The sequence below is a fragment of the Cyprinus carpio genome, chromosome A19, assembly GCF_018340385.1.
Source record: "Cyprinus carpio isolate SPL01 chromosome A19, ASM1834038v1, whole genome shotgun sequence".
In the NCBI taxonomy this organism is placed as follows: Eukaryota; Metazoa; Chordata; class Actinopteri; order Cypriniformes; family Cyprinidae; genus Cyprinus; species Cyprinus carpio.
In genome coordinates this window covers 22,651,176-22,675,756 of record NC_056590.1, presented here as the reverse complement: position 1 = coordinate 22,675,756, position 24,581 = coordinate 22,651,176, and the positions used below count along the sequence as shown (strand labels likewise).

Here is a 24,581-nt window from a genome sequence, read left to right as displayed (position 1 = left end):
ATTCAATCGATTCATCTCGTGTAGTGTGTCACAATGGATGACAACCAATACCACGTCTGCAAGGCTTCACAATTTCGCCACAGAAAGACTTGTACAGTATGTTTATTTTTTTTATTTTTTCGGTCATCCATGATGAGTTCCATCACACCTGTGACACTGGCCAGTAGGAGCACAGAAGAGCCTTTGTACATGCTTTCAAATATGCTGAAATGAAAAAGAGACAGTGGGATGAGTCCTGCTAGGTGGAATTTTGAAAAGGAGGAAATGTTTGTGGAGCTATGGCAATAATACTCCTGCATTTATGATGTTTCCTTGAGGGACTACTGCGACAGAGTGAAAAAAGGTCAAATAAAAAACTGTTTTAGCTCAGTTCTCTTTGACAGTCCATACTGTCCTCTTCATGCATTTCAGATTTCACTGTCCACTGACAGGTTTTCTTACTTTTTGGTCTTTTCTGACGACAAGACATGCTGTTTGCTAGTCATTGTTTGTTTACGCTCATAGCACCTTCTGTCTAGTCCCGTTGTATCGATGACAGCATGAACGTCATTAAAGACGTCAATCGATGAATGTTCAGGTAGTAATGTGTAGTCTGACATGTTTCATGTTTACAACACCACAAGATTTTAGCAGTCAAAATCGCATAATCTGACACAGCGACTGTCATAACCAACAAAAACATTAGTGACTTTCATATAACAGAAAGAAAAAAGTTTAAATATGTTGGGTTTAATTAAATTCTGTTGTTGAAAAAACAGTCCTTTATGTGCTTGTGCCCACAAGTCCATGGGCTCTGATATCATAACACTTTATGGTTTCTTGATATCTTAGGCTCTGTTTTGATGTGGCCTGTTGGTGCAAGTACAGTCCGTATCCCCAAAGCAGAGCAGTGATTTGTTTAAAAAATAGAGAGGGGTGGTTTTAGTTGATGCTGTTGAATAATTTACTTGGGTAGCTTCTTTCTGTAAGGCTGATTGTGATTTGAATGGACATTCTGGATGGCCATCTTCATTGTTGCTTGTGTGTGTCATATACAGAATAGAATAGAATAGAATAGAATAGAATAGAATAGAATAGAATAGAATAGAATAGATTTAACGGGAAAAGGCTGTCCCTATGAAATATGGGACACTATATATATATATAATATATATATATATATATATATCTATATAATATTGGTGTCTCTTCAATAATGGCTATGGATTACTCATACTTCACAATTTTACTTTAAATGAATGTGTGAATATATATCACAGTATATCATATATATATATATATATATATATATATATGTATTATTCTCTCATATATATATGTATATATATAGTATATATATATATGTATATATATATATAATGTATATATATCTATGTATATGTTTGTATATTTCACTGTATAATGTTTATCTATTATATTATATATAATATATATATATATATATATTATATATATATAATCATATAGATATAATATATATATATATATATATTATAGGATTGACTTTTATATCGTGTCCCATATTTCATTTAAAAAATAATTGCAATGTCCCATATTTCATTTAAAAAATGTAATTAGGGGATGGTCATAATTTTAGAATAATTTATGTTTGTTTCACTCTTGTTTAGATTACCAAATAAATCATATAGAATAATTAATATTTTATGATAGACTTTTATAGCAAATAATTGCAAATTTGGAAGAGAAAAGAATAAAATATTTATTAAGGGCATTTGAATATAGCAAAAATAAGACTCAGTGAACAGTAATACATATGTTTGACCTTCATATAATTTACCTATGTGTTTTATAAATAAGGTGACTAATTTTGAATCTGTTAATTTTAACAGTAATCAATCCTTGGAACATAAAAGTGCCTGAAGTTAGAGAAACACCCCTATAGATTATTGGAAATTGTTAGTGGATGAAACACATTAATGAGAGTTAGAAAAATGTTTAGTTTCTAAAATTCCACAAGTCCAAAGTTAAAAAAAAACATCCAGATATAGAAAAAAGTGTATTATCAGGTACATGGATTCAAATTCAGATGCTTTTATATTCCCAAAGCTCTACACAGGTACCATTTATTATTACATTGTGGTCATTTCAGAGTCTCCTCACAGCAGTTGAGATCAAAAAGTTGAAATGGGTTTGTGCCTCCTGGGTTCACCAAAGCATGGAAATATGTTTGCATGCCCACATTTGTTGAAGTTGTCAGGACTGACATTTCAAAAATCTCCTTGGAGACTGTATGGAGAGACCAGCGCATTCCTGAATCCACACCAGGCTGAGCGTTTTCTCATTTCTCTTCAGAACTTCAAGATATCTTTCAGTGCATTGGCTTCATTTCTTTTGCCCTCCCACAAACATACATACTACATTTACAATGGCAGCTCGTTTATCATGTCACTCACCCTCAGGAAAACGTGTCAACACAAATATGAATATTTGTGAAAACAAAATATGACACTATCACCAAAGAAGGCTCTGGAGGACTGCGGAGATGTCAGTAAGGATGCTGTATAACTGATTGATTTTAAGGCGAAGCACAGATGTGATTTTAGAACTGAGTGACCAGATGCAACTGTTTGTCAGCGTCAGTGTTTTTGAGGCCGTCTCAGTTGTCACACTGGGTATTTTTTCAGGATAGAGCATTTCAAATCTTTTAAATAATAATCAGACATATAGAATAACATAAAATGTAAATTATGATGAACCATAATGTTGTTGAAAATGTTTGTATATTCAGAAATAAAATAATCTCTAATATTTTTAATCACATGCACACACTGTATACATTGCTTATTTGTTTGTTTACTTTTATATATTATATTATATTATATTATATTATATTATATTATATTATATTATATTATATTATATTATATTATATTATATTATATTATATTATATTATATTATATTATACAACAGTTCTTTCTGGTTCTTGAATCTGATTGGCTGAGAGCCTTTTCCAGAGGTGCAATATTCTAGTGATAACAGCACTGCAACCATTTCATCATTTGTATCACTCTGCTTGTGGTATTTCTCACAGCGAGTGTTATCGCAGACGCCCAAATCCACTATGATTTTGTAAATAATACTGTTTTTGTGTCACGGAATGTAGTTTTGAGAGTTTTAAGCGATAATGTTGTTGTTTAGACTTCAAAGGCAGTTTGTTAATAAGGATAACGTCTGTTTGGGAATTTGCTTCAGCGTTTTTGGAGATGTGAGCTCCAGAATGTCAGCAGTCATTCAGTGCTCATGAACCTGCCGAGAGCAGACTCATCTCAGCCAGTTCTTCTGGAATTTGCCACTCCAAATTTAGATTAAGTTATATATAGTATTTATTTTGTGGAGATATATCAGTGACACACTGTATTTTATACAAACTGTTTGTTTGTTTGTTTGTTTGTTTGTTTTCAAATATGTATATTATTCTATAACAACAACAACACATAATAAAATTGTAATAATTAAAAATGTATGTTCAAACATTCTGCCTTTTCCTGATTGGACTAGTGAATGTCAGTCGTAATCCTGCCTTTATGTGTTGCATATTATTCATTTGCCCTTTCTTTTCGTGCAATAAAAACAGAATTTGCCTTGTAAAATATACCCATACCTATGAATAGAGTACGTTTCCATTTGAATTTATTTGCATTTGACATTGAGCATGCATGAATAATACACATACAAATGCACTCTTCAGCTGAGTGTTCTGCAGTCAGAATGTGTTCATTTCTCCTGTTCTTCGATGACTGGATTAGACCAAAGCCCCCAGCATAGCTCAGTGCAGTTCAATCACCATATTCCACCCCTCTCAACTGTCACATCACATGGATAATACAGAGACTCCATCATGCCCAGATTCCACCTCCAGTCGCTGGCAGGTGCTTTCCCCCCAAGAACACAATATGTGGGTAGATTGGCCATTGCACTGAAACAGAAAATGAAAGAAATAGGCTTTGTGACAGAATGTGATTTAATGGATCTGGCCAGGTGATGGACTCATATTGGACATATTGCAACAAAAAATGGCTTTTTCGATCCAAAGTCAAAAGCAAAAAAAGGTATTAAATAAACTTATTAAAACATATCCCAGATTTTCATTGGTCTCAGACATTTAGAACCCACTGTATATCTTAATGGCCCATTGCAGCGTGTACATATATAGTCTAGTCAGGCTGGCTTTTAGCTGATGGACAAAAGAGTGTCAGGTTCCTGACACCACGTCTCATCCCATGGGCCCCTGAATGATCATTTGCTAACATGTGTGTGTCTGTATCTGCCATCATAGCATCAGCCTTTATACCAGTCCTGCATTTCAATCCATAGTCCTGTCTCAGAGCCGTGTCTGGAGTCTAGCTGATGGGCTGAGAGGAAAATAAGTGCAGGGAAGTCAGCAACTGATTTCTACATAGCTGAAAAACAACAACAATCATTTCACAGCTTATTCACACAGGAATTTTCAGCATGTAAAAAAAAAAAAAAACAGGCTGGCACAAGATCTGGTGTTGAACAATTCATTTTGGTATCTGAGTGTAATAATAAAAACTCCATAATGACGGGAAGAAAGGAGGCGGGAACCGGCGAACACTCAAATAAAACTTTAATAACCAAAATAACCATAAAACAGCGCGACAGCCCCTCACGGGCGGCTGCCGCGCACAAACAAAAACCAAACCACAAAATAAACCCAGGCCTGGTCCTCTCTCGTCCTTCACTGTCGTCGCTACTCTTTTGTATCCTCCCAATCTCCTCCGTGGGACTCGAGACCGGTGAGTGGAGCAGGTGTCGCTCATTTCCCAATCACTCCACCGGCCTCGCTCCGTTCCACGGCTCTCGGCCCCCCCCCACTCGTCACATACCCCCATCGCCCCTCGAAGGCCGGGGGGGTACCCACGAGACTGCGCTCTCCTACTCCCCCCCTCCCCCCTTCCCTCCGGGGGGACCGCTCACGGTGGCTGCGGGGACCTGGGGGTAGGACAGACAGACGAGGCGAGAGAAAAGGAGATGGAAGGATGAGGAGCGACAGAGACGAGAGAGGGGAGAGAGGAAAAAAAAAAAAAATCCGGTTCCCAGACACGCTGCCGCTCGGCCCTCCACCAGCTGGGTGAACTCTTCCGCGGTGCCTGGCGGCGGTACTGGACGGCCCTCGGTGGACGGCACGACACTCCTCCGCCGCCCGGTGGACGGCGACGGCTCCTCCGCTTTCGGGGCAGCCGGCAGGAGTCCCCCGTTCCCTGCTCCTCCCCATTCCGGCGGATGGCAGCAGGCTCCGGCCACCTGGCGAATGGCGGGTACTTCTCCGCTCCCTCACAGACGGCAGCCGCCCCTCCACATCACGGGCGGCCGGCAGCGAGTTCGTCCGTCCCCGGCAACTCACTCCAGCCCACCGCCTCGAGCGTCCACGGCGCCAGACTGCTACGCCTTGCTCGATGGCACCGCGGATTCACCACAGCGGCCAGGGATCTTCGGCAGCGCGTCCCTCCTTCCTCCCGGGTTTCGGCACCAGTGTAATAATAAAAACTCCATAATGACGGGAAGAAAGGAGGCGGGAACCGGCGACCACTCAAATAAAACTTTAATAACCAAAATAAATACAAAACAGCGCGACAGCCCCTCACGGGCGACTGGCGCGCACAAACCAAAAACCAAACCACAAAATAAAACCCAGGCCTGGTCCTCTCTCGTCCTTAACTGTCGTCGCTCCTCTTTTGTATCCTCCCGATCTCCTCCGTGGGACTCGAGACCGGTGAGTGGAGCAGGTGTCGCTCATTTCCCAATCACTCCACCGGCCTCGCTCCGTTCCCACGGCTCTCGGCCCCGCCCCACTCGTCACACTGAGCTTTTTAAAAAAATAGTTTTTTTTTAAATATTTTTTCTTTTTATACTTAAGCACTGTAAAAATGATATGATCAGTAAGTCGTGGCACCTTATGTTTTACATTAACTCATCAAAATAAATTGAGCAATTAGATATAAGTTATATGAAATTCAACTTTGTTTTTTAGTTGGTATAATGTAATTTAAGTTAATTACTTGGACTGGTAAGCTGATTATACAGTACTTAAAAATTTAAGCACCTTTATAAATATATTTATGTAATAGTATTAAATTACTATTTGCTTCTGTGTAATTTTGGCACTTCAGACGTTTAAGCATTTTTAGCATTTCAGCAAGAATTTTCAAGATTTTAAAAGATCTTTAAAGGTTAACGCAAGATTTCTTTTATTGCTTAGGTTTCAATAAATTTAACAATAAATTCAGTTATACAGAGTTAAAAAAAAAAAAACATTGCATTGCATAACTGTGTCATTTAGTAATTAAATAAATATTCTTAAACACAACACACTTGGTACTTGAGCACTCCTAACTGTATCGACCATGGCCATTGTCTGACAGAAGACAAAGGAGAGAGTTATTTTTATTTTTATTGGTTGTACAGAACCAGCTATGCATAGATCACAGCTGTACTATTGACCCCATATTTTGACATATTTATAACTATATTCAAGGTGCCTTTAACAGCACAATATGGATTGGAGGTCATGTTGGCTGTTTGCCCAAGAACAACTGTAGAATAAGATTTTTTTCTCTCTCTCTCTTTGACTCTATATGTTCTTGCATTATTATTCCAGTTTGTATGAAATGCAGTGCTAGCTCATCCACATTTGACACTGAGAGATGCATATAAATGCAGAACTGATTTACAAATGACTGACACAAATATTTCCCTGAGGGAATCTATCATAGCCCACAGTCCGTCGCTCCACATTACAATGCAAATGTCAAGGCCAAGCTGCTTTAGTATTTATTGAAACACACACCATCACTTTTCCCTTTGATCATTTAAGTCGATTTTTCTGAATTGTAAGGTTTTTTTTGTTGGTTTAAAAGTGTTTGCATATTCTGCAAAACACACCAAAAGACCACCTCAACAATGACTTTGGTGAGGATAATTTTAAACCTGCCCACTGGCATTGTCAAACTTCATTTGCATACATCTTACAAAATGTGTACGAGCTGTGCAAAAAAAAAAACCTTATTCATATTATCGTTAAATATTTAAGTGAGATGCAGCCACAGTCAGTGTAAATAAAGGAGAGAAATACACTCTCTCACATTTGCCCAAACACACCTTTGTCCGTTTTGTCTCCTGCGTTCCTTTTATGTAATGGAATTTTTATGAGGCTGTCAATCACATGCTCAGTGACATTAATAGTTGTGTGTGTGTGTGTGTGTGTGTGTGTGTGCTTTTTTACTGACATTAGCATTGATACTACTCTAGTTCAGGTGTTATGTCTCATGACTTTTTCCTAGCCATCAGAGTGTAGAAATGTTTTATGACAAGCTTGCATTTGAAACGCCACACAACTGCACAAAACATATTTTTTGACTCCCTCTTTTGTTTCTCTCACACCTTTGTTTATACTTCAAACCATATCAAGCATTTTCTTTTATTTCATAGGTTTATTTATTTAATTTATTATGGTGTTAATGTTTAATGAGAGCTTATTTACCTCACTTCTTTTACTCTTCACTCACTTTGTGTCATTCCAAACCTGTATGACTTGCTGGTAACACGTTAGTACAGGGACCAACTCTCACTATTAAATAGTTGCTTATTAGCATGCATATTACTAGCATATTGGTATACTTATTAGTTTATTAGTACTTATAAAGCACATATTCTGCATGACCATATTCTACATTCCTAATCCTACCCAATATTAAACTACCTTACTAAACAGTAATCGTACAGTAATGGCCACGCTTAATTTCAAGGTCCAATTCTCGCTATTAAGAAACCATTAACTACTATGTTTGCCTCAATAAACTCCTAAATACTGCTTATTAATAGTTAGTAAGGTAGTTGTTAGGTTTAGGTATTGCTGTAGGATTAGGGATGTGGAATATGGTTATGCAGAATATGCGCTTTATAAGTACTAATAAACAGCCAGTTGGTCAGGCATGCTAATAAGCAACTACTTAATAGTGAGAATAGGTCCCTATACTAAAGTGTTACCTGACCTGTTTGATTTGGTGCTTGTAATAAAGTGTTACATGTTTGTAATAATGTTTTGGATTTTCATTTGTTAACAATGGAAGTGAATGATGGCCCCCGGCCCTCATCCACTTTTATTCTATGGACAAAAAGCAGCTTGAACATTCTCCTAAATATCTCCTTTACTGTTTAAAGGTCATGCCGATAACAGTCTTACAGTGATATTAATACAGAACTTTACCAAGATCATTTTCACTACAATTGATACTCAAAGTAATTGAATGAAATTCAATAATATCCATTACCACAGATGACAGTGAATATTAAGAAAATATTGCTGAATTCCATGATTGTCCAATTAGAACGCGGTATTACAGAGAGCCGTGTTCCAAAGGTAGTTCATGTATAAACATTAGCTTAACTTGTAGGAGATATCAAAATTTCCATTAATCTTTGAGTGCATGTGCTATTGCATATTTCTGCCTGTGAATGCATGTCGTGTATGTACGTTCTCAACATTTAATGTATGCAAATGTATGCTTGTGTGCGCATTGACATGGCTTCCGTCCCGGACATGTCAATGCGTCTCTTGTAATTGTTTCAATGTAACTCTTCTTGTTGCCAAGAATTTTTGCACTTTTACAATGTGTCAATCCCAGGTAAAAGTGATTCTCCACATCGGAGCATCGCTTTATATATATTTATGTACACACTATATGTACGTTCACATGGCTCTGTGCCATGACTGCATGTACATATGAGTGGATGCTTGTTTGTATAAATTATTTCTATATAATTTATCATGTTTGCACAGACTAGTCCATGTGTCTTTATCTGTACGTAGTTCTATTTGCAACTCGATTTCCAAAGGCAAAATTACAATTTGCAATTGGTAAATTCAAAAAGATCGCACTCAAATTTAATTGGACAACTACTAGCAGAAGGGACCAGAGATGAGCTCTGAGTCTATTTGGAAATGCAGCTGGGACCTTGTTTTTCTAAAAATCTTGTCATGATAGAATCCATTTACAAAACTAAACGAGAGAGCCAAAGCTTCAGAAGCACCCAGAAGAGCCACTGCCTCACTAAAACACGATAAAAGGAATCATGGAACAGCCTTGAAGTGAGTCTTTTTTTAAACTAGTGTGTGCCCGATTAATGAACGGCACCGCCAGATAGCCATGGCTTCTCTCTCATACCCTCAATAATGCACAAACTCACCATAAAGCTATTTTTAGCTCCCAACAATGGGCTGTAAAAATCCTCAATGTGAATTGGCAACAAAATACATGCAACAATTTGGTGTACAAATGTAAAATGTGGCCTCAATTTAGTCCAAAAGGTTCAGCTGTCATTTTCTACTGTATAAGTATGTCTAGAAATTAAAGGCCGATTCCTAACACAAGTCTTTTCGTGTTTGGTTGACAGCTGAGGACACATGTGGTGATACTCTGAGGGGTCAAGTGGCATCATTACGAGTCCCAATTTCCCGAGTGAATATTACAATAGTGCGGACTGTACGTGGACCATACTTGCTGATCCCGGAGACACCATCTCCATCATTTTTACAGACTTCCAGACGGAGGAAAAGTACGATTACTTGGAAGTGGAGGGGTCCGAGCCACCAGCAATATGGTGAGTCCAAATGCCTTGCCCACAAGTGTTTATTCCCATGCTCATCTGTTTTGTGGCGTTTTGGTGCAAATGGTAGCAGCTTCTTGTCGAATCTTTGCCTAATCCCATGGACATCTTAAATGACCCATCATCCCCATCCGTGATCTCACATTTGTAACTGTGTGTTATCCAAGTAGTCTGTGATTTAAATGTAATCTTGCATGTTTTAACAGCAAGCGTTTCCTCATTTAGTGTTGTTGCCGTGCCTGTGCATCATGTGTCGTTTCCAGCTGAGCCTTATGGATGTAATCATTAGTCAAAATGGAAGCGTCTAATGTTTATATCATCATAATATTTCACCTCTGCTGCTTATTGATTGGGCTCAAATTGGGCTATTGATTCACCCCTTCAGCCATGTCTACCCTGGTGATGATGGGTACAAGATGGGTAATTATTAACAAGTTTTTTTTGTTTTCTTCTTTGTACGGTGTGCTACATTTGTTAAAAGGGAAAAATCCATTGCGTGCTTGTGCTGCATGCAGCTCTTAAAGGAAATGAACATGAGTATTGATCGCTCGAAATGCCCTTCCTCTTCACTTTACCATTATAAATTGAACTCAAGCCAAGTTTTTAATTACATCTCATTTGGAAAGTATGGTTTTGATGTCAGTCAGTGTCATATAGGGCTGCATGGAGTGCTCAAATGTTGCAGTTTTTTAGGAGTGCCAACTGCCCCGTGTGATACTGAATCCTCACATATTTAAGGAAACAGAATAACGTCCCATATTAAATCCACATGAAGCTCAGTTTATTCCATATTTTAACATCTTCCACCCAAATAGATACATAGCTAACTTTAAGAGTAAAAGAGTAAAAAATATAGAAGGAAATTGTGTCAAATTTAAAAAATCTGTCTTACTGTATTGTTATTTACAGTTTAGTGTAGTGAGTTACTACATTCATAAATAAATAATACATCTGTGTGTGTGTGTGTGTGTGTGTGTGTGTGTGTGTGTGTGTGTGTGTGCGTGCGTGCGTGCGTGTGTGTATTCATATACTCTTCAGAAATTATTGTAGTTTTAGTGATTTTTAGTACTTCAATTAAAATTGATTTCAGTTCATTGCCTAATAAAGTTTTATTTCTTACTTTTTAATTAAATACTTGGTAACACTTTAGAATAAGGTTCCATTAGTTAATTTTGTTTTTGTTAGTTTAATTATTTTGTTATAATCAAGATAAGTAATTATAATGCTTTTATTGATTTTATTTATTTTTGTTAATGTTAATTTCAACATTTAATAATGCATTATTTAAATCAAAAGTTGTGCTTGTTAAGATTAGTTAATGCACTGTGAATTAGCATGAACTAACAATGAATAACTGTATTTTCATTAACTAACATTAACGAAGATTAATAAATACAGTAATAAATGTATTGTTCATTGTTTGTTCATGTTAATTAATACATTAACTAACATTACCTATTGGAACCTTATTCTAAAGTGTTACCAAATACTTTTTTCGGCCTTATTTCATTATGTTTTTAATAGTTTAAGTTGACAATAACACATTGTCAGACATAAAATCTTCCTCTGCTATGTCAAGGCACATTTGTGGGATTTAAAGTGGCAATTTAAAAAAAAGTCGATTGCGATTAAAATTTTTACTCTAAGCTGGAAATGTGCTTCCATGGTTTTTTTATGCATATCACTGGTGCGCATTCATTCTTCACTGGGTTTGTTCATTAAAATATAAATGTACAATCATTGTTTCCCTGGATTTATAATTTATCTAGTTAAAAGCTAATGTAAATGATGTGTGTGTAATAGCATGTTACACTTTATTATCATACTAAAATTTGTAAAAAAAAAAAAAAGTCGCATGTCAGTAAACCAAAGTCAAGCATCTCCAATACATTTAGCACTTAACTCAGTCATGCAGTGACTATTTTTGCTGCAGGCCCTGTGACTTTGTAGCATTTCGTTTTAGTGTACACTGTACTCATTTGTTATCTGCCATCAAGAGTTTACCTAAAACTTAAATCTGGTGTAAAGAAATAGAAGGTTTCCCATATCGTCCTAAAAAAGACAGCAAGAGTATCCCTAACTCTCCTCTGTGGAAGTCGGCAACCCTAGCAGTTCCATAAAATGCTTGTGAGATTTCCTATGATGTGAAGCAAGCGGTCGAGGGGGTACGTAATGGTTTCAGGCATGCAGCGGCGACGTGTTAACACATTGTTTACAGTGATTTATTCAAGACAGTCTCTTAGCGGCAAGCGAGGGGATGTCAAAGAGAATTTTTAAAGCGAGCCAGAGAGCCTGATTTGAATATGCATGTTATGTAGATGAGCCGGTCCTTCTCCAATGCTGATTGCAGCATAAACAAAGCACAGCGGACATCTGAGGGAGCTGCTGATACATGTAGATGTGAACGCAACAAGCTTCACTGCCCCGTGTTTGCACTGCTCATTCATCCGAGACTAGATCAACAGATAAACCTGCCTCATCACTTAATCATATCTGGCATTAGTTTTACTGCGCATTAATCTGTCTTGTGTATAATTAATTTGTTTTGCAAACTTGTGCGCGCCTGACCTTTTTTGTGAATTTGGATTAGGTGACACTACCCCTGACCTCATCACAGATCTAGCCTGTCGTTTACAGAGTGTCCTAACATCTCTCTCACGTGCTTCTGGGTCACCGCCTTTCAATGATTACCTCTTATTGGATTAGTCAAAGCCAGGAGACATTGGAAACTCCTGAATAAAGCACCACAGGTAGTTTGGTTTGCTCCAGTGACGCATAATTAATATCTTTAATAAAGGATGAGCTTCATTCTCTGTGCTGCAGTCTTAGTGCTCTCTGATTGAGCAGCTTATTTACTGAAATGTTTTCTGCTCAAAGTATCTCTGCGTTTTGGGCAGGTCGCCCTGCCAGCATCTGTGATGCCCCTGGAGCTCAGAGTTCAAGCAGGCTAAGGACAGCTGTGCTGGAAATTGAAATGATAATGTAGATATATTAATATGATAATTTATTGGCTATTTTGCACCTGTTTTCTGTTGCAAAGGCAATTTAGAAAAACAAAGAGTAGTAGTTCAAAGCACGTATTGTATCTTATATGAAGTTACATGTAAAATGCTTCATTTTTTACTCTTGCTAGTGCAAACGTTTAATTAGTAAATTACCCTGACAGTTACTGTCGCATTTCATGGAATTATTTGCAGCTAATTGTCAATTAATGATGTTGTAAATGGTGTGTGGAAACTAGAAAGGGAGGCATTTGCTATTTTTAGCATTAATATGAAGGGTTTTATTCTTCATTTTAATCTCTGCAAGTAGCAGCAAAGAAAAACAATGTTGTCAAGTGTGATATTAATATTAACAGAATTTGAGTGAAAAATCATTTGAATAATTGACATTTGGTTTATTTAAAAAAAAATAGATTTTGAATTTTATTTGATTGTAGAAACTATTATTATTATTATTACTTTTATTATTGTTTATATAACAATTTGAGTGACAAATTGAATTGGAAAATTATTAATAATAATATTATATTACTACTATTATTATTTATGATCATTATTATTATTACAGCAATTTCAGTGAAAAGGTAACAAATCTCTTAGCATTCGAAATTGTGTGTAGTTTTTATTTATTTTAGGTTATAAGATTTATTTGTTTTTAAATAAAAAAACATTGTTTATTTCCTGATTTAAATGAGATTTTGAACTCTATATTTTCACTCACAGACTTTTGGACCCCACTGCTTTATATCTGATGGTTTACAATAGCTCAACCCTTTGAAGTTTTGAAACATTGCGGGCATTAAGGTGTGTGCTGCTCACTTTACCAGTCTACCCCCCCCCCCTTATTTCATTTTCCTCTGATTTAAGTTCCCCTGAGCTTCCACTGATAGCTGCATCGTCATTCCTCCTCTGGATCCCTCACCCGGCTTTTTAAGAGGGCCACAGTCTGCTGCGTGGCTTATGATACTGCTCTGACAGCTTCAATGTGGCTGGAGTGCAGATATCTCCAGCAGCTCTTGGTCTGTGAGCTTGTTCGGCCTGTCAGCATTTCAGAAAGTCATCACTTCACCCCGAACCCGCTGTGTGAGTCAGAATGCAATGAGGGTGATTAGATCCAGTGTTGTTGTGAGAGCAGACGTGATTGAAACCAGAATGGTCTCGTCTGCCATAAACGTGTTGTAGCGTTGTATCCTTTCCCTTAAAGTTTTATTTGCTGTATCTGCCAAAGTACAATTTTAGAAGTGTTACATCTCAGGGCTTAAAGTAAAAAAAAAAAAAAAAAGTAATGGCCCAACAAGTGCCTCCTGTACTGAAATAGATGTGTCACACAGCCATTCAAATCAAGGCCTGAAATGTTTCCGTTCTGCTCGGGACGGAAAAGGAACTAGCTATTCCTCACCGGGGAGACAGTGGGATTAACTCCATACAACTGCTCATTACCTCCCATCACAATTTATCCTCTACTTTTATTGGAGATGATTGGATTAGATCACTTTTGTCCCTTACCATCACTCACGGGAAGGCAGTGTATTGACCAGGTTTAAAAAGGGCAAGGCAACCTCGCTTACTGTTTACTGCACCATGGGAGTCCAGTGCATTGTAGTCATAGATAATTCAATGCCGCAGACGCTTCCTTTTCATTCTCCGGGCTGTGTTGTAGAGCGTGTGCGATAACTCACGGTTTATTTATCTGAAGCACAGGTTATTTGAGCATTGGAACATTGTGTTTGCTAGGTGAAGGCTAGTTTGCCTTAATGTGTTTGTGCCAAGATGATGTTGTTTGTTGAATATCATACAGTACCTTGACCGATGGGTATGCAGAGAATTTTAGAAAAACACAACCTTCAAGATGTGACCTGGTTGTTTAGCATATAGCAAAGGAAGCTATTGAGAAGTGGAAAGATGTAATGGAAAGCTATCTGTTAGCATTCTCATACATCTCACTGTATATACATTTATCTGTTAGCATTCTCATACATAGTTGGAAGTCAAAAATTCTGGCTTACAAAACAAAAAAAGTCGATTCATACATGCATTTTAGGCATAACATAACTTAAAACTTAACTTTGTGCAAAAGTTTGGGTTGGTAGAATTTTTTTTTTTCAAAGAAATCTTTTACTCATTAAGGCTGTATTTATTTGATCAAAAATACAGTAAAAATAATAATATTTAAATATATTAATATATGTTTTATATTGCATAATAATATAATTTGATTAATATAATATTATAAATAGTAATATTTCTTATTGTCAATATTGAAAACAGTTGTGCTGCTTAATATTTTATTTTATTTTATTTTATTTTATTTTATTTTATTTGCGCGAAATAAATTTGGAACAACTGAAAGCTGTACATCAACATTTTGGCTTTTTTCGTAATACTTACAGAATGCAGCACTCTGTTTAACACATTTTACCACATTGAAATCCATTACACAGATTTTTTCCCAAAATCAGAGCAGAAAATGTGAAAACGGCTGCTGATTCTGTCTAGCCGTGACACATAAACAGACTGTGTGCTTGAATGCCAGCAGAGGACCCCTCCAGCTCACTCTGTGTTTGGATGAGAGGCAGGAGCAGGAGGATAATTAACAGTGCCCTTTTAAATCTGTGAACATGTAAAGCAAGCTGGCATCTAAAGGCTACAAATACAAAGTTACCTAACCATGATGAAAAATGATACAGACTATCAACCCAACGAAAAGGCAGAAAGTCTCTTCATAGTGTCAGGATGAAATATATTTTAAAAAGCTTTTAAGAAACACTTTACAGTAGTCTTTTCGAAAATCTTTCCTAAGTTTTATTTAAAATTCTTGAGGCATGTTTTTAATAAATGTACATGATCAGAAGCAATATAGATATTGTGTAGTTGCTTTATTTCAGGATATGGGCTTGAAATTAAGATATTTCATTTTAATCCATCATGACTATGTCATTGAAAAGTCCTTTCTTTTGTAATAGACTGCCACACAAAGGTGCTTTTCATATAATTTCTGCTTTTCTTTATTTTATTGCCAAAAGCTTAAATAACAACAAGGGGGGGTCAAGGGAGACTAAAGTGAATTGAACATCAATTGAAAGTAATGTTATGCATTCCACGTTCCAATCAATTTTGTTGGCACACTAACCGACGCTCACTTCTGGGAAATCTACAGCACCCGGACGGAAGCAGCATTCTGAGCAGGAAGTACCTTCGGTGTGACCTTGAGATACATGGACTTTAGGTTCCCTCAGCATGTACACACAGTTATCCGGATTTAATTATATGCATAAGCACTTGTATAACATACACTCTCATGCCATCATTTACTTGATAAATGTAAAACTGATATTATATGCATACATACATTACCCTACTGTTGAAAAGTTTGAGGTTGCTAAGATCTTTAATGCTCACCAAGGCAGCATTTATTTGATTCAAAATACAATAAAACGGTGTTATTATGAAATATTATTACAATTTAAAATTACTGCTTTTTTTTACATTAATATATTTAAAAATGTAATTTATAACTGTGATGACAAGTGCCACACGATCCTTTAGAAATCATTCTAATATGCTGTTTTGGTGCTCAACATGTATTATTATTATCAGTGTTGAAAACATTTGAGCTGCTTAATATTTTTGTGGAAACTGTTTTTTTTTTTTTTTTTCTATTCTTTGATAAATTGTGGTTTCTTAAGTTTTAATCAATCTTTGCAAAGAAAATCTTTAGTGTCAGTGTTGATCAACGGATTGTGTCCTTGCTGAATAAAATTATTAAATATCAAAAAACAAACTAACTAAAAGTAATGACCCCAAACATTTGAACAGTAGTTTTTGCAATTAGTAATAATAATATACATGCATATGCTAATTCTTAAAATGTGTATTTTGATTTAGAATCCTGGCTGTCAATTAAATTTCATTCAAAATCAGGTAATTAATTGATTTCAGGAGTATATGCATGTATATTATTATTATTATTACTATTATTATTAAAGGTATTCTCAAGTCACTTCTGAGCAATGCACACCCCTGCATATGACACACCATTTTCTGTAATGTAACCAAACATTCCTATTCGTATTAGCACAAAACACACTTACACTCTGTAAATACTTGGTGTTATTCTATGTAATTTCTTGGTGTAGGGTCTCTTAAAAAAAAAAAAAAAAAAAAAAAAAAAAAAAAAATCTCAGATGGCCTATAACCCATTAAAGTTGGCCTTCTCCTAAAGTGCTTTCAGAAAGTGAGGAGAGTTTCGAGCTCAGAGTTCAGTGACATTCAGTGAGTTGGGATGGGCAGCGTTAGGGCATTTATCAGCGGCTCCACAGACCTCCGGCAGCTCAGAGAGCAGCCGGCCTAAAGTGGAGGTGGCAGGCAACCAGAGGCTGTCAGCTTTGCCAAGTGAGCGATAAGAAGCTCGGACAGCAGTGCCTGGCAGGAGCTGCAGTGTTCTGGAGCATCACAGTCCTTCAGAACGGGTCTTCCAGATCAGCTCCTGCCAAGTCCCCATCACGCTTAGTCACTGTAGTCAGGTGGGATCCTTGTTAATCCAGCTAGTGATCCCACTCGTTCTGTACCTCGGACCCCCCTTGAGGGCTTAGTGGTCCGAGGCCTGTTTGCAGGTGCATTTGTACAAAAGCCGATACAATTAGTGTGAAGCTAGCAGCTCTCTGAGAGGGCTTTGTGCTGAACAAACCTTCCCCGTGTGCTTTATTTTATCCCTCTTTCAAAAGAAAGCTTGTTTTTTAAACCAGTACTTCTCTACCCAGATTCTACATCAGACTCAACACTCTCAGAGAAAATGGTACAACAGCTGTCACTAGGGCTGTCACATATATATATTAAACATAATATGTACACTTTAGGTACTAATAGGTACGGATATGCATACGCTTTTGTACCTTTTTTTCTGAGAGTGTACATACAAGAAAGATAGTTTATCATATTAACATAGTTATATAATGAGGATATTATAGTATAATAATCAACTTCCACTATATTGGAAATGTGATATTATTCTGATATATGAAATTTATTTTGTTATAAGAAAAAAATAAAAATAAATGAAGTGTAACAATATTTGTGTTTGTTTAATGTTATATTGTTTTGTTTTGTTAAAATGTTATTTTTATGATTCTACAGGTTTGTTAACATCAAATGTTAATGTTTATTACATTTAATATTCATTTTAAAAATGCATGTTTAATACATATATTTTTATTAATTAAGTTGTCTTTTTTTTATTATTATTTAGTTTATTTTTTAAATGTATTTATCTATTCTATTTTACATGTAAAGTATAGTGTCATTACAAGATTAAGTGATGGCTAATCCTAACTCAACTATTTAATATTGAATCATTTCCTGGAGCAGCTTACATGTTATTGTTAGTCCTGCTATTTATTATGCAGCCGTTTTCTGTCAAAATCTTCTCTACTTCTTTATCTCATGTACTGTACATGTATGCAAGGCTGTTTTGCCTTAGAGAGCAACTTTATCTTCATATGTGCTGCATAGCCATAAGCAGAAATCTAAAAAAATTCAGAAATCAGCACATTGACTCTCTCTTTACCCAAAGGTAGTGGCACGTGCTACAGTGGCTCAGGCTGTTGCATGAATTTCATTCGGAGCTGTGCGATTGAGCCAAAATGGCTGCTAGTCAGAAAAGACCCTTAAAAGCAGAAACAGTCAACTGATCGGACATCACAGTCATGTTACATGTTATAGTTTTTGTCCAATATGAATTGAAGTGAAGATATGTGTGGTGTGTCTTCTGTGCCAAACGACTCTTGCTCAAGGACAGAGAACATCTTTTCATTGTAGATCTCTGTCCCCAGGGAACTCTAAATTCAGGGGTTTTGAATACTGTCTCAGCCGATGTCTGTAAGGTTGAAGGAAGCCATTAGAGTGGAGACATATGATGATGTGGTAAAGGAGTGGGGTTGGAAGGAAAGCGTTCGGCTTAAAGTCGCCATGAACTTGCATTTTAATCCTACTCCCAGATGGTGCTTTGTAAGGTGGAGATGTATGATAAATTCCTCATAAACATATTGGGCAGGTGCTCTACCAACCTGCTACATTTACATGGAAACTTGTCAAAATATGTAGCATCATGTGTTGTTTTTGTGTGGATTGGCTTAACTCTGTGTTCTTGGAGGTATCCATCTGTTTTATTTGCGTGACTGTTTGTATTTGTGCACTGTCAAAAGGCGATTATGTTTTATTCAGCATGCAGAGCTTTTTGAATCACACACTGAAAATGTGAATTATTTTCAATCTGCATTAAAAAGAAAATCACATATTAGACCAACAATATTCCCCCAGATGTTGTTCCAACTAGACAGTGTTGCCTGAACAAACAGTTTCATATTGAACAATTTGTCAAGGGTTTTTGAGTTGCCAATATGCTTTGCGTCATGAATAAATGACGCACACACTATTACACATATATACTATTATATTTATTTATATGTTTTAAAAAAGGAAATTCATACTTTTATTCAGCAAGTATTCATTAACTGAAGTATAAGTAAAGACTTTTACATTAATGGTACAAACAAATGTTTAAAATAACTGTTCTTGTGAACTTTCTATTCATCAAATATTCATGCAATTGTAACTGTTTTCAACTGTGATGATAATAAGAAATGTTTCTTGAGCACCAAATCAGCATATTAGAATGATTTCTGAAGAATTAGGTAACCCTGAAGATTGGAATAATAACTACTGAAAATTCAGCTTTGCCATCACAGGAATAAATTATATTAAAATAGAATTTTTTATTTTTTTAATGTACAATATATTACTGTATTGTATTTAAGAGGCATAATACATTTAAAAAAAAATACATTTAAAAAAAATCTCACAAACCCCAAACTTTTGAATATTTTAATGTACAATTTGTTAATTTTTTGTATTTTTTTTTTTTTTTTTGTTTTTTTGTGATTGTACACATGCTGTTGTTTGTGCGTGTGTTTTTTTGTGTGTTTGTGTGTGTTTTTCACTAACAAATTAAACATTCTGAGAGTCCCAGTCAAGATAGATTTTAAACATGGCTCAACGTACATTGTTTTTTCTTTGTGTTGTGGAGGTTGTAACTCTCTGCTGTTCTCCAGCAGTGTAATAGTTGATGTTTTGGCTGGGCTCTTTGCATCTGTAATAATGTCCAGCGCTAAAGCCTTTCCATTGTGGATACTGGGCACGGTTCCTAGAAAGGGACGTTCTGTGGGAATGCATTACCATTTTGTTAGTTTTATCCTATTAAAAATCCACTTTCATTTGAAGATGACTATTTGCAGCATTTCAAAGCTTCCATCTTTTTATATTATTACAACACACACACACAAACAAACTATTAAAAGTTTGCTTTATATTGTGTGCACAATGATCTAAAATACTTGAAATGTTTGGTATGTAAAAAACTCATGTAAAAAAAAAAAAAAAAAAACATATAAGGGCCTCTGTAATTAAGGATCCACATTAGCTACATAAATCTACAACATTTAAAAGTGACTAATTTATAGTTGATCACAAATTTATTCTTATATTATTGTAACATGCAGTAATATCACAGATTAGAAAAATGTCATAGTATTTTGCAACCTATTTAAGTGTGTGTGTGTGTGTGTGTGTGTGTGTGTGTGTGTGTGTGTGTGTGTGTGTGTGTGTGTGTGTGTGTGTGTTGTGAAAACAAAATCCAGCCTTTAGCCCTCATAGTCCCCTTCATCGTTTGTATTGATGATTTTTTTTCCTTTCATTACAGTCGATTAGTCTAGAGAAATTAGCATGTTATTTTGTGCTGATTGTGTTGATAATATTCAGGATAATTACCATATTGAGTAATGTCTGTTGTGAATTAAAGTATGGTTGAATTAGATTAACAGAATTTGATGCAAATGTTTCTTCAGCCTGTAGTGTAGTTATGTCATGATAATGAGACTCTCCCAAGCAACTCATTGAAATGTTTCTACAATATAACTATTAACATAGCTATAATAATGCAATTCATAGTTATAAAGTAATAAATTGCTGTAGAGATAGCTATTTAAGTATGTTTGAACAAGTCTTAAACTTGCAGAATTCACACACACACACACACATGCATACATAGATACAAATACTGTGATATATAAAAAAAATCAACAAGCACCTCTCATTGCAAGCTGACAGTGAGAGACGGCAGCATCTTCTGCTCTGAGACAGCTCTCCTGACAGCTCGAGATGAACAAAACGTTACAAATGAGCGGATGCTGCCACCAGCGCCCTCATCTCTTAAATCTGTAGTGTGCCGAGGCAAGGTGACGAACAAAAGAGAAACCTCTCTCAGTCATCTATCCAACAACAGACCCTTCTGAATGAAGAGGCAGTGCTCTATTGTTATTGATTGTTAGGGAAGGTGTCCTAGATCTCAATGTGAAACTATGATTCAGGGGCCGAGAATGAAGGGACCAGGCTTTTCAATTATGTACCTGTGCTGGGGAGAGATAATTTAGAAATGCCCATCCACGGCCTTGCCACAAAACACAGACTTTGTGTCTTATATAGCTTGTATAACTGTCTATTTATTTGTTTTTATTTTTTGTGGAATATAAAAAGGATTTAAACAGTAAAATAATGTAAAAAGCCTATGCTTAAAAACCTGTACATATGATTTCTTTATATGATGAAAAACTGCAATAGATCTAATGGGACATCTCATGTAATTTTACAGTAAAATACTGTTAAATGTTAAGTTTTGGGAAGTCATCTTTTAATCTTTTAAGTGAAAACTATAAACTGACATTACCATAATTCTCTACTCAGCTCACATTTTATTTGATTTATTTTAAGTCTCTTCTTAAGTTTTTTTGTTGTTGTTGTTGTTGTTGTCAGTTATGTTCATTAGGATTTTATGTTACAAATTATGTTGTTAAATTAACAGTTATTGCATTATTTTATTGTTGTATTACCCTGATGGTGTTTTGCCTTTGTGTATGACAAAGTGCATCGTTTATATATTAATATTTACATCAGTGTCACGGGGTGCTACTGTGAGGAGAACAGAGCAAGGAACAAGGAGAGGCAATGTCCAATTCAAAGTTTTAATCAATCCAAAGGAAACAGGAAAACACACGTAGCACTGTTAGACATACACAATACCAGACCCAAACTGAAAACAAGGAACACTATTTAAACATGACAAGACGAGACACACCTGGGATCAATGGAAATTAAAGATGGGAAACACCTGGGATGAAATGATAACCATTCAGGGAGCAGGAACACACACAAAACATGGAACAGAGTCTGACAATCAGCTTATGGAAAATCTTTTTATTATTATGTTGCTTTCTCTTTTTAAGGTGGTTGTCAATAAATTATAAAAGGTAGAAAAAAAAAGTTTATTCTTACTGTAAATTCAAGTTCAGTTTGTAAAACTTAAAATGTTGCTATCATATTATTCATGGTAAAGTTCGGGCAACCACAGCTGCTGCTTTTTTACCGTAATTGTCTTTTTCACAGTGGAAAATGAAAATATAAATGTTTCATTAACCTATTTCACTGTAGGTAATATTTCATCATTTCACTTCGATTATACTTAAATTCCATCATAAAAGATAGCAAAGTATGAAAATAAACCTTTTTGTGTATCAGTTCTTTACACACAATTTTGATCGTTTTCATTTTTATTTTAAAGTGAATCATTTTTGGTAAAATAGTCACTTTAAAGATAATATTGCTTATGCTAAATGACATCCAGTATGATTTCAGTGAAACAGAACGTATTTTGGTGTTGATGAAGGGGTATTTGAGCCGTATTGATGGGGTTGTGGGGGTCCACGACTAAAAGTTTGGCCTCATTAATTTTTTTTTTTTGCCTCTGATTACTGTTGTTTTCCTTTTTCTGTACAAACGATGGTTCTACTGTTGTACAGGAGTTTAACGCAACACACTTGCCCTCCTACAGTACGTTCTGAGTGACAGGTCTGGATACTGTGATCAACAGAGTGTATAGAATTGATCTGTTCCTACAAGATCCTGTAAACCTGTTTACAATCCTCTCAGCGCCCTACACATCAAGACTCACGCTAAAGCCTGTACAACAGCAAAAACAAACAGCCACACCAGAGGATGGAACAGTCCAAGTGATTAAAGTTGAATGTGTTGTGATAGTGATGCGCTTTTTAGGATTCAGAACAGGTTCGTGGTGGAAAGGATGAAGGAGATGAGCAGGTGGGCCGCCACACAGAACACAGCTGCTGCATAGCGACAGAGAACAGAGCAAAACACCAGAGTGCGACGCTGCAGATGTGACTATAGAGACAAGCTTAAGACTCTATCCAGTTTTTTCTTCCTAAAATATTCAATAGGGCTGTTCATTAGGGGTGAAATGAGGTTGGCAAATCACATTTTGATGTGTCTAGACAGGATGTCAAAAGCAGCATGACAATGGCTTCTGGTGTGAATTTTCTAGACCCTCTGACCATAGTTATATTTAAGGTAGTCCACTTTCAATTCAGGGTGGGATGTTTCTCATATGCTTATATTTACAAAACAGTTCAGATTTTACAAAAATTCAAATGTCTACAAATATTTAGGATTGTATTATTTTAATATATATACATATGCAGGTGCATCTCAATAAATTAGAATGTTGTGGAAAAGTTCATTTATGTCAGTAATTCAACTCAAATTGTGAAACTCGTGTATTAAATAAATTCAATGCACAGACTGAAGTAGTTTAAGTCTTTGGTTCTCTTAATTGTGATGAGTTTGGCTCACATTTAACAAAAACCCACCAATTCACAATCTCAGCAAATTAGAATACGGTGTCATGCCAATCAGCTAATCAACTCAAAACACCTGGAAAGGTTTCCTGAGCCTTCAAAATGGTCTCTCAGTTTGGTTCACTAGGCTACACAATCTGCTGATCTGACAGTTGTCGAGAAGACAATCATTGACACCCTTCACAAGGAGGGTAAGCCACAAATATTCATTGCCAAAGAAGTTGGCTGTTCACAGAGTGCTGTATCCAAGCATGTTAACAGAACGTTGAGTGGAAGGAAAAAGTGTGGAAGAAAAAGGTGCACAACCAACCAAGAGAACCGCAGCCTATGAGGATTGTCAAGCAAAATCGGTTCAAGAATTTGAGTCAACTTCTAAAGGAATGGACTGAGAGAGCCACCACACACAGACGTGTCAAGGAATTTGGCTACAGTTGTCGTATTCCTCTTGTAAAGCCACTCCTGAACCACAGGCAATGTCAGAGGCGTCTTACCTGGGCTGAGGAGAAGCAGAACTGGACTGTTGCCCAGTGGTCCAAAGTCCTCTTTTCAGATGAGAGCAAGTTTTGTATTTCATTTGGAAACCAAGGTCCTAGAGTCTGGAGGAAGGGTGGAGAAGCACAAGTTGCTTGAAGTCCAGTGTTAAGTTTCCACAGTCTGTGATGATTTGGGGTGCAATGTCATCTGCTGATGTTGGTCCATTGTTTTTTTTGTTTTTTGAAGTCAATGTTCACTTTTACCGTTTAATTTGAAATTTTGGAGCACTTCATGCTTCCTTCTGCTGACCAGCTTTTTGAAGATGCTGATTTCATTTTCCAGCAGGGTTTGGCACCTGCCAACACTGCCAAAAGTACCAAACGTTGGTTAAATGTTCATGGTGTTGGTGTGCTTGACTGGCCAGCAAACTCACCAGACTTGAATCCCATAGAGAATCTTTGGGGTATTGTCAACAGGAAAATGAGAAACAAGAGACCAAAAAATGCATATGAGCTGAAGGCCACTGTCAAAGAAACCTGGGCTTCCATACCACCTCAGCAGTGCCACAATCCATAGGAACAGGCAAGGGTCTTAATCCAAGTGAGCAGTCCAAAGTAACAAATAAACAAAACAATGAAACAAGGCAATGGCAATGGAAACTGCTTAGTATAGTCCACAACAGCAAAACAATACTTCAC

At 36.3% G+C, this 24,581-nt stretch overlaps 1 protein-coding gene across 1 annotated transcript in view; it reads left to right on the top strand.

Annotated features, from left to right (window-relative positions):
* Positions 1 to 24,581, top strand: part of LOC109112264 (CUB and sushi domain-containing protein 3-like) — a 369,075-nt gene that overhangs the window by 140,406 nt on the left and 204,088 nt on the right. The window contains 2 exon segments of the mRNA XM_042777094.1: positions 9,438 to 9,467; positions 9,470 to 9,644. Coding sequence (XP_042633028.1) covers positions 9,438 to 9,467; positions 9,470 to 9,644 — 205 coding nt within the window.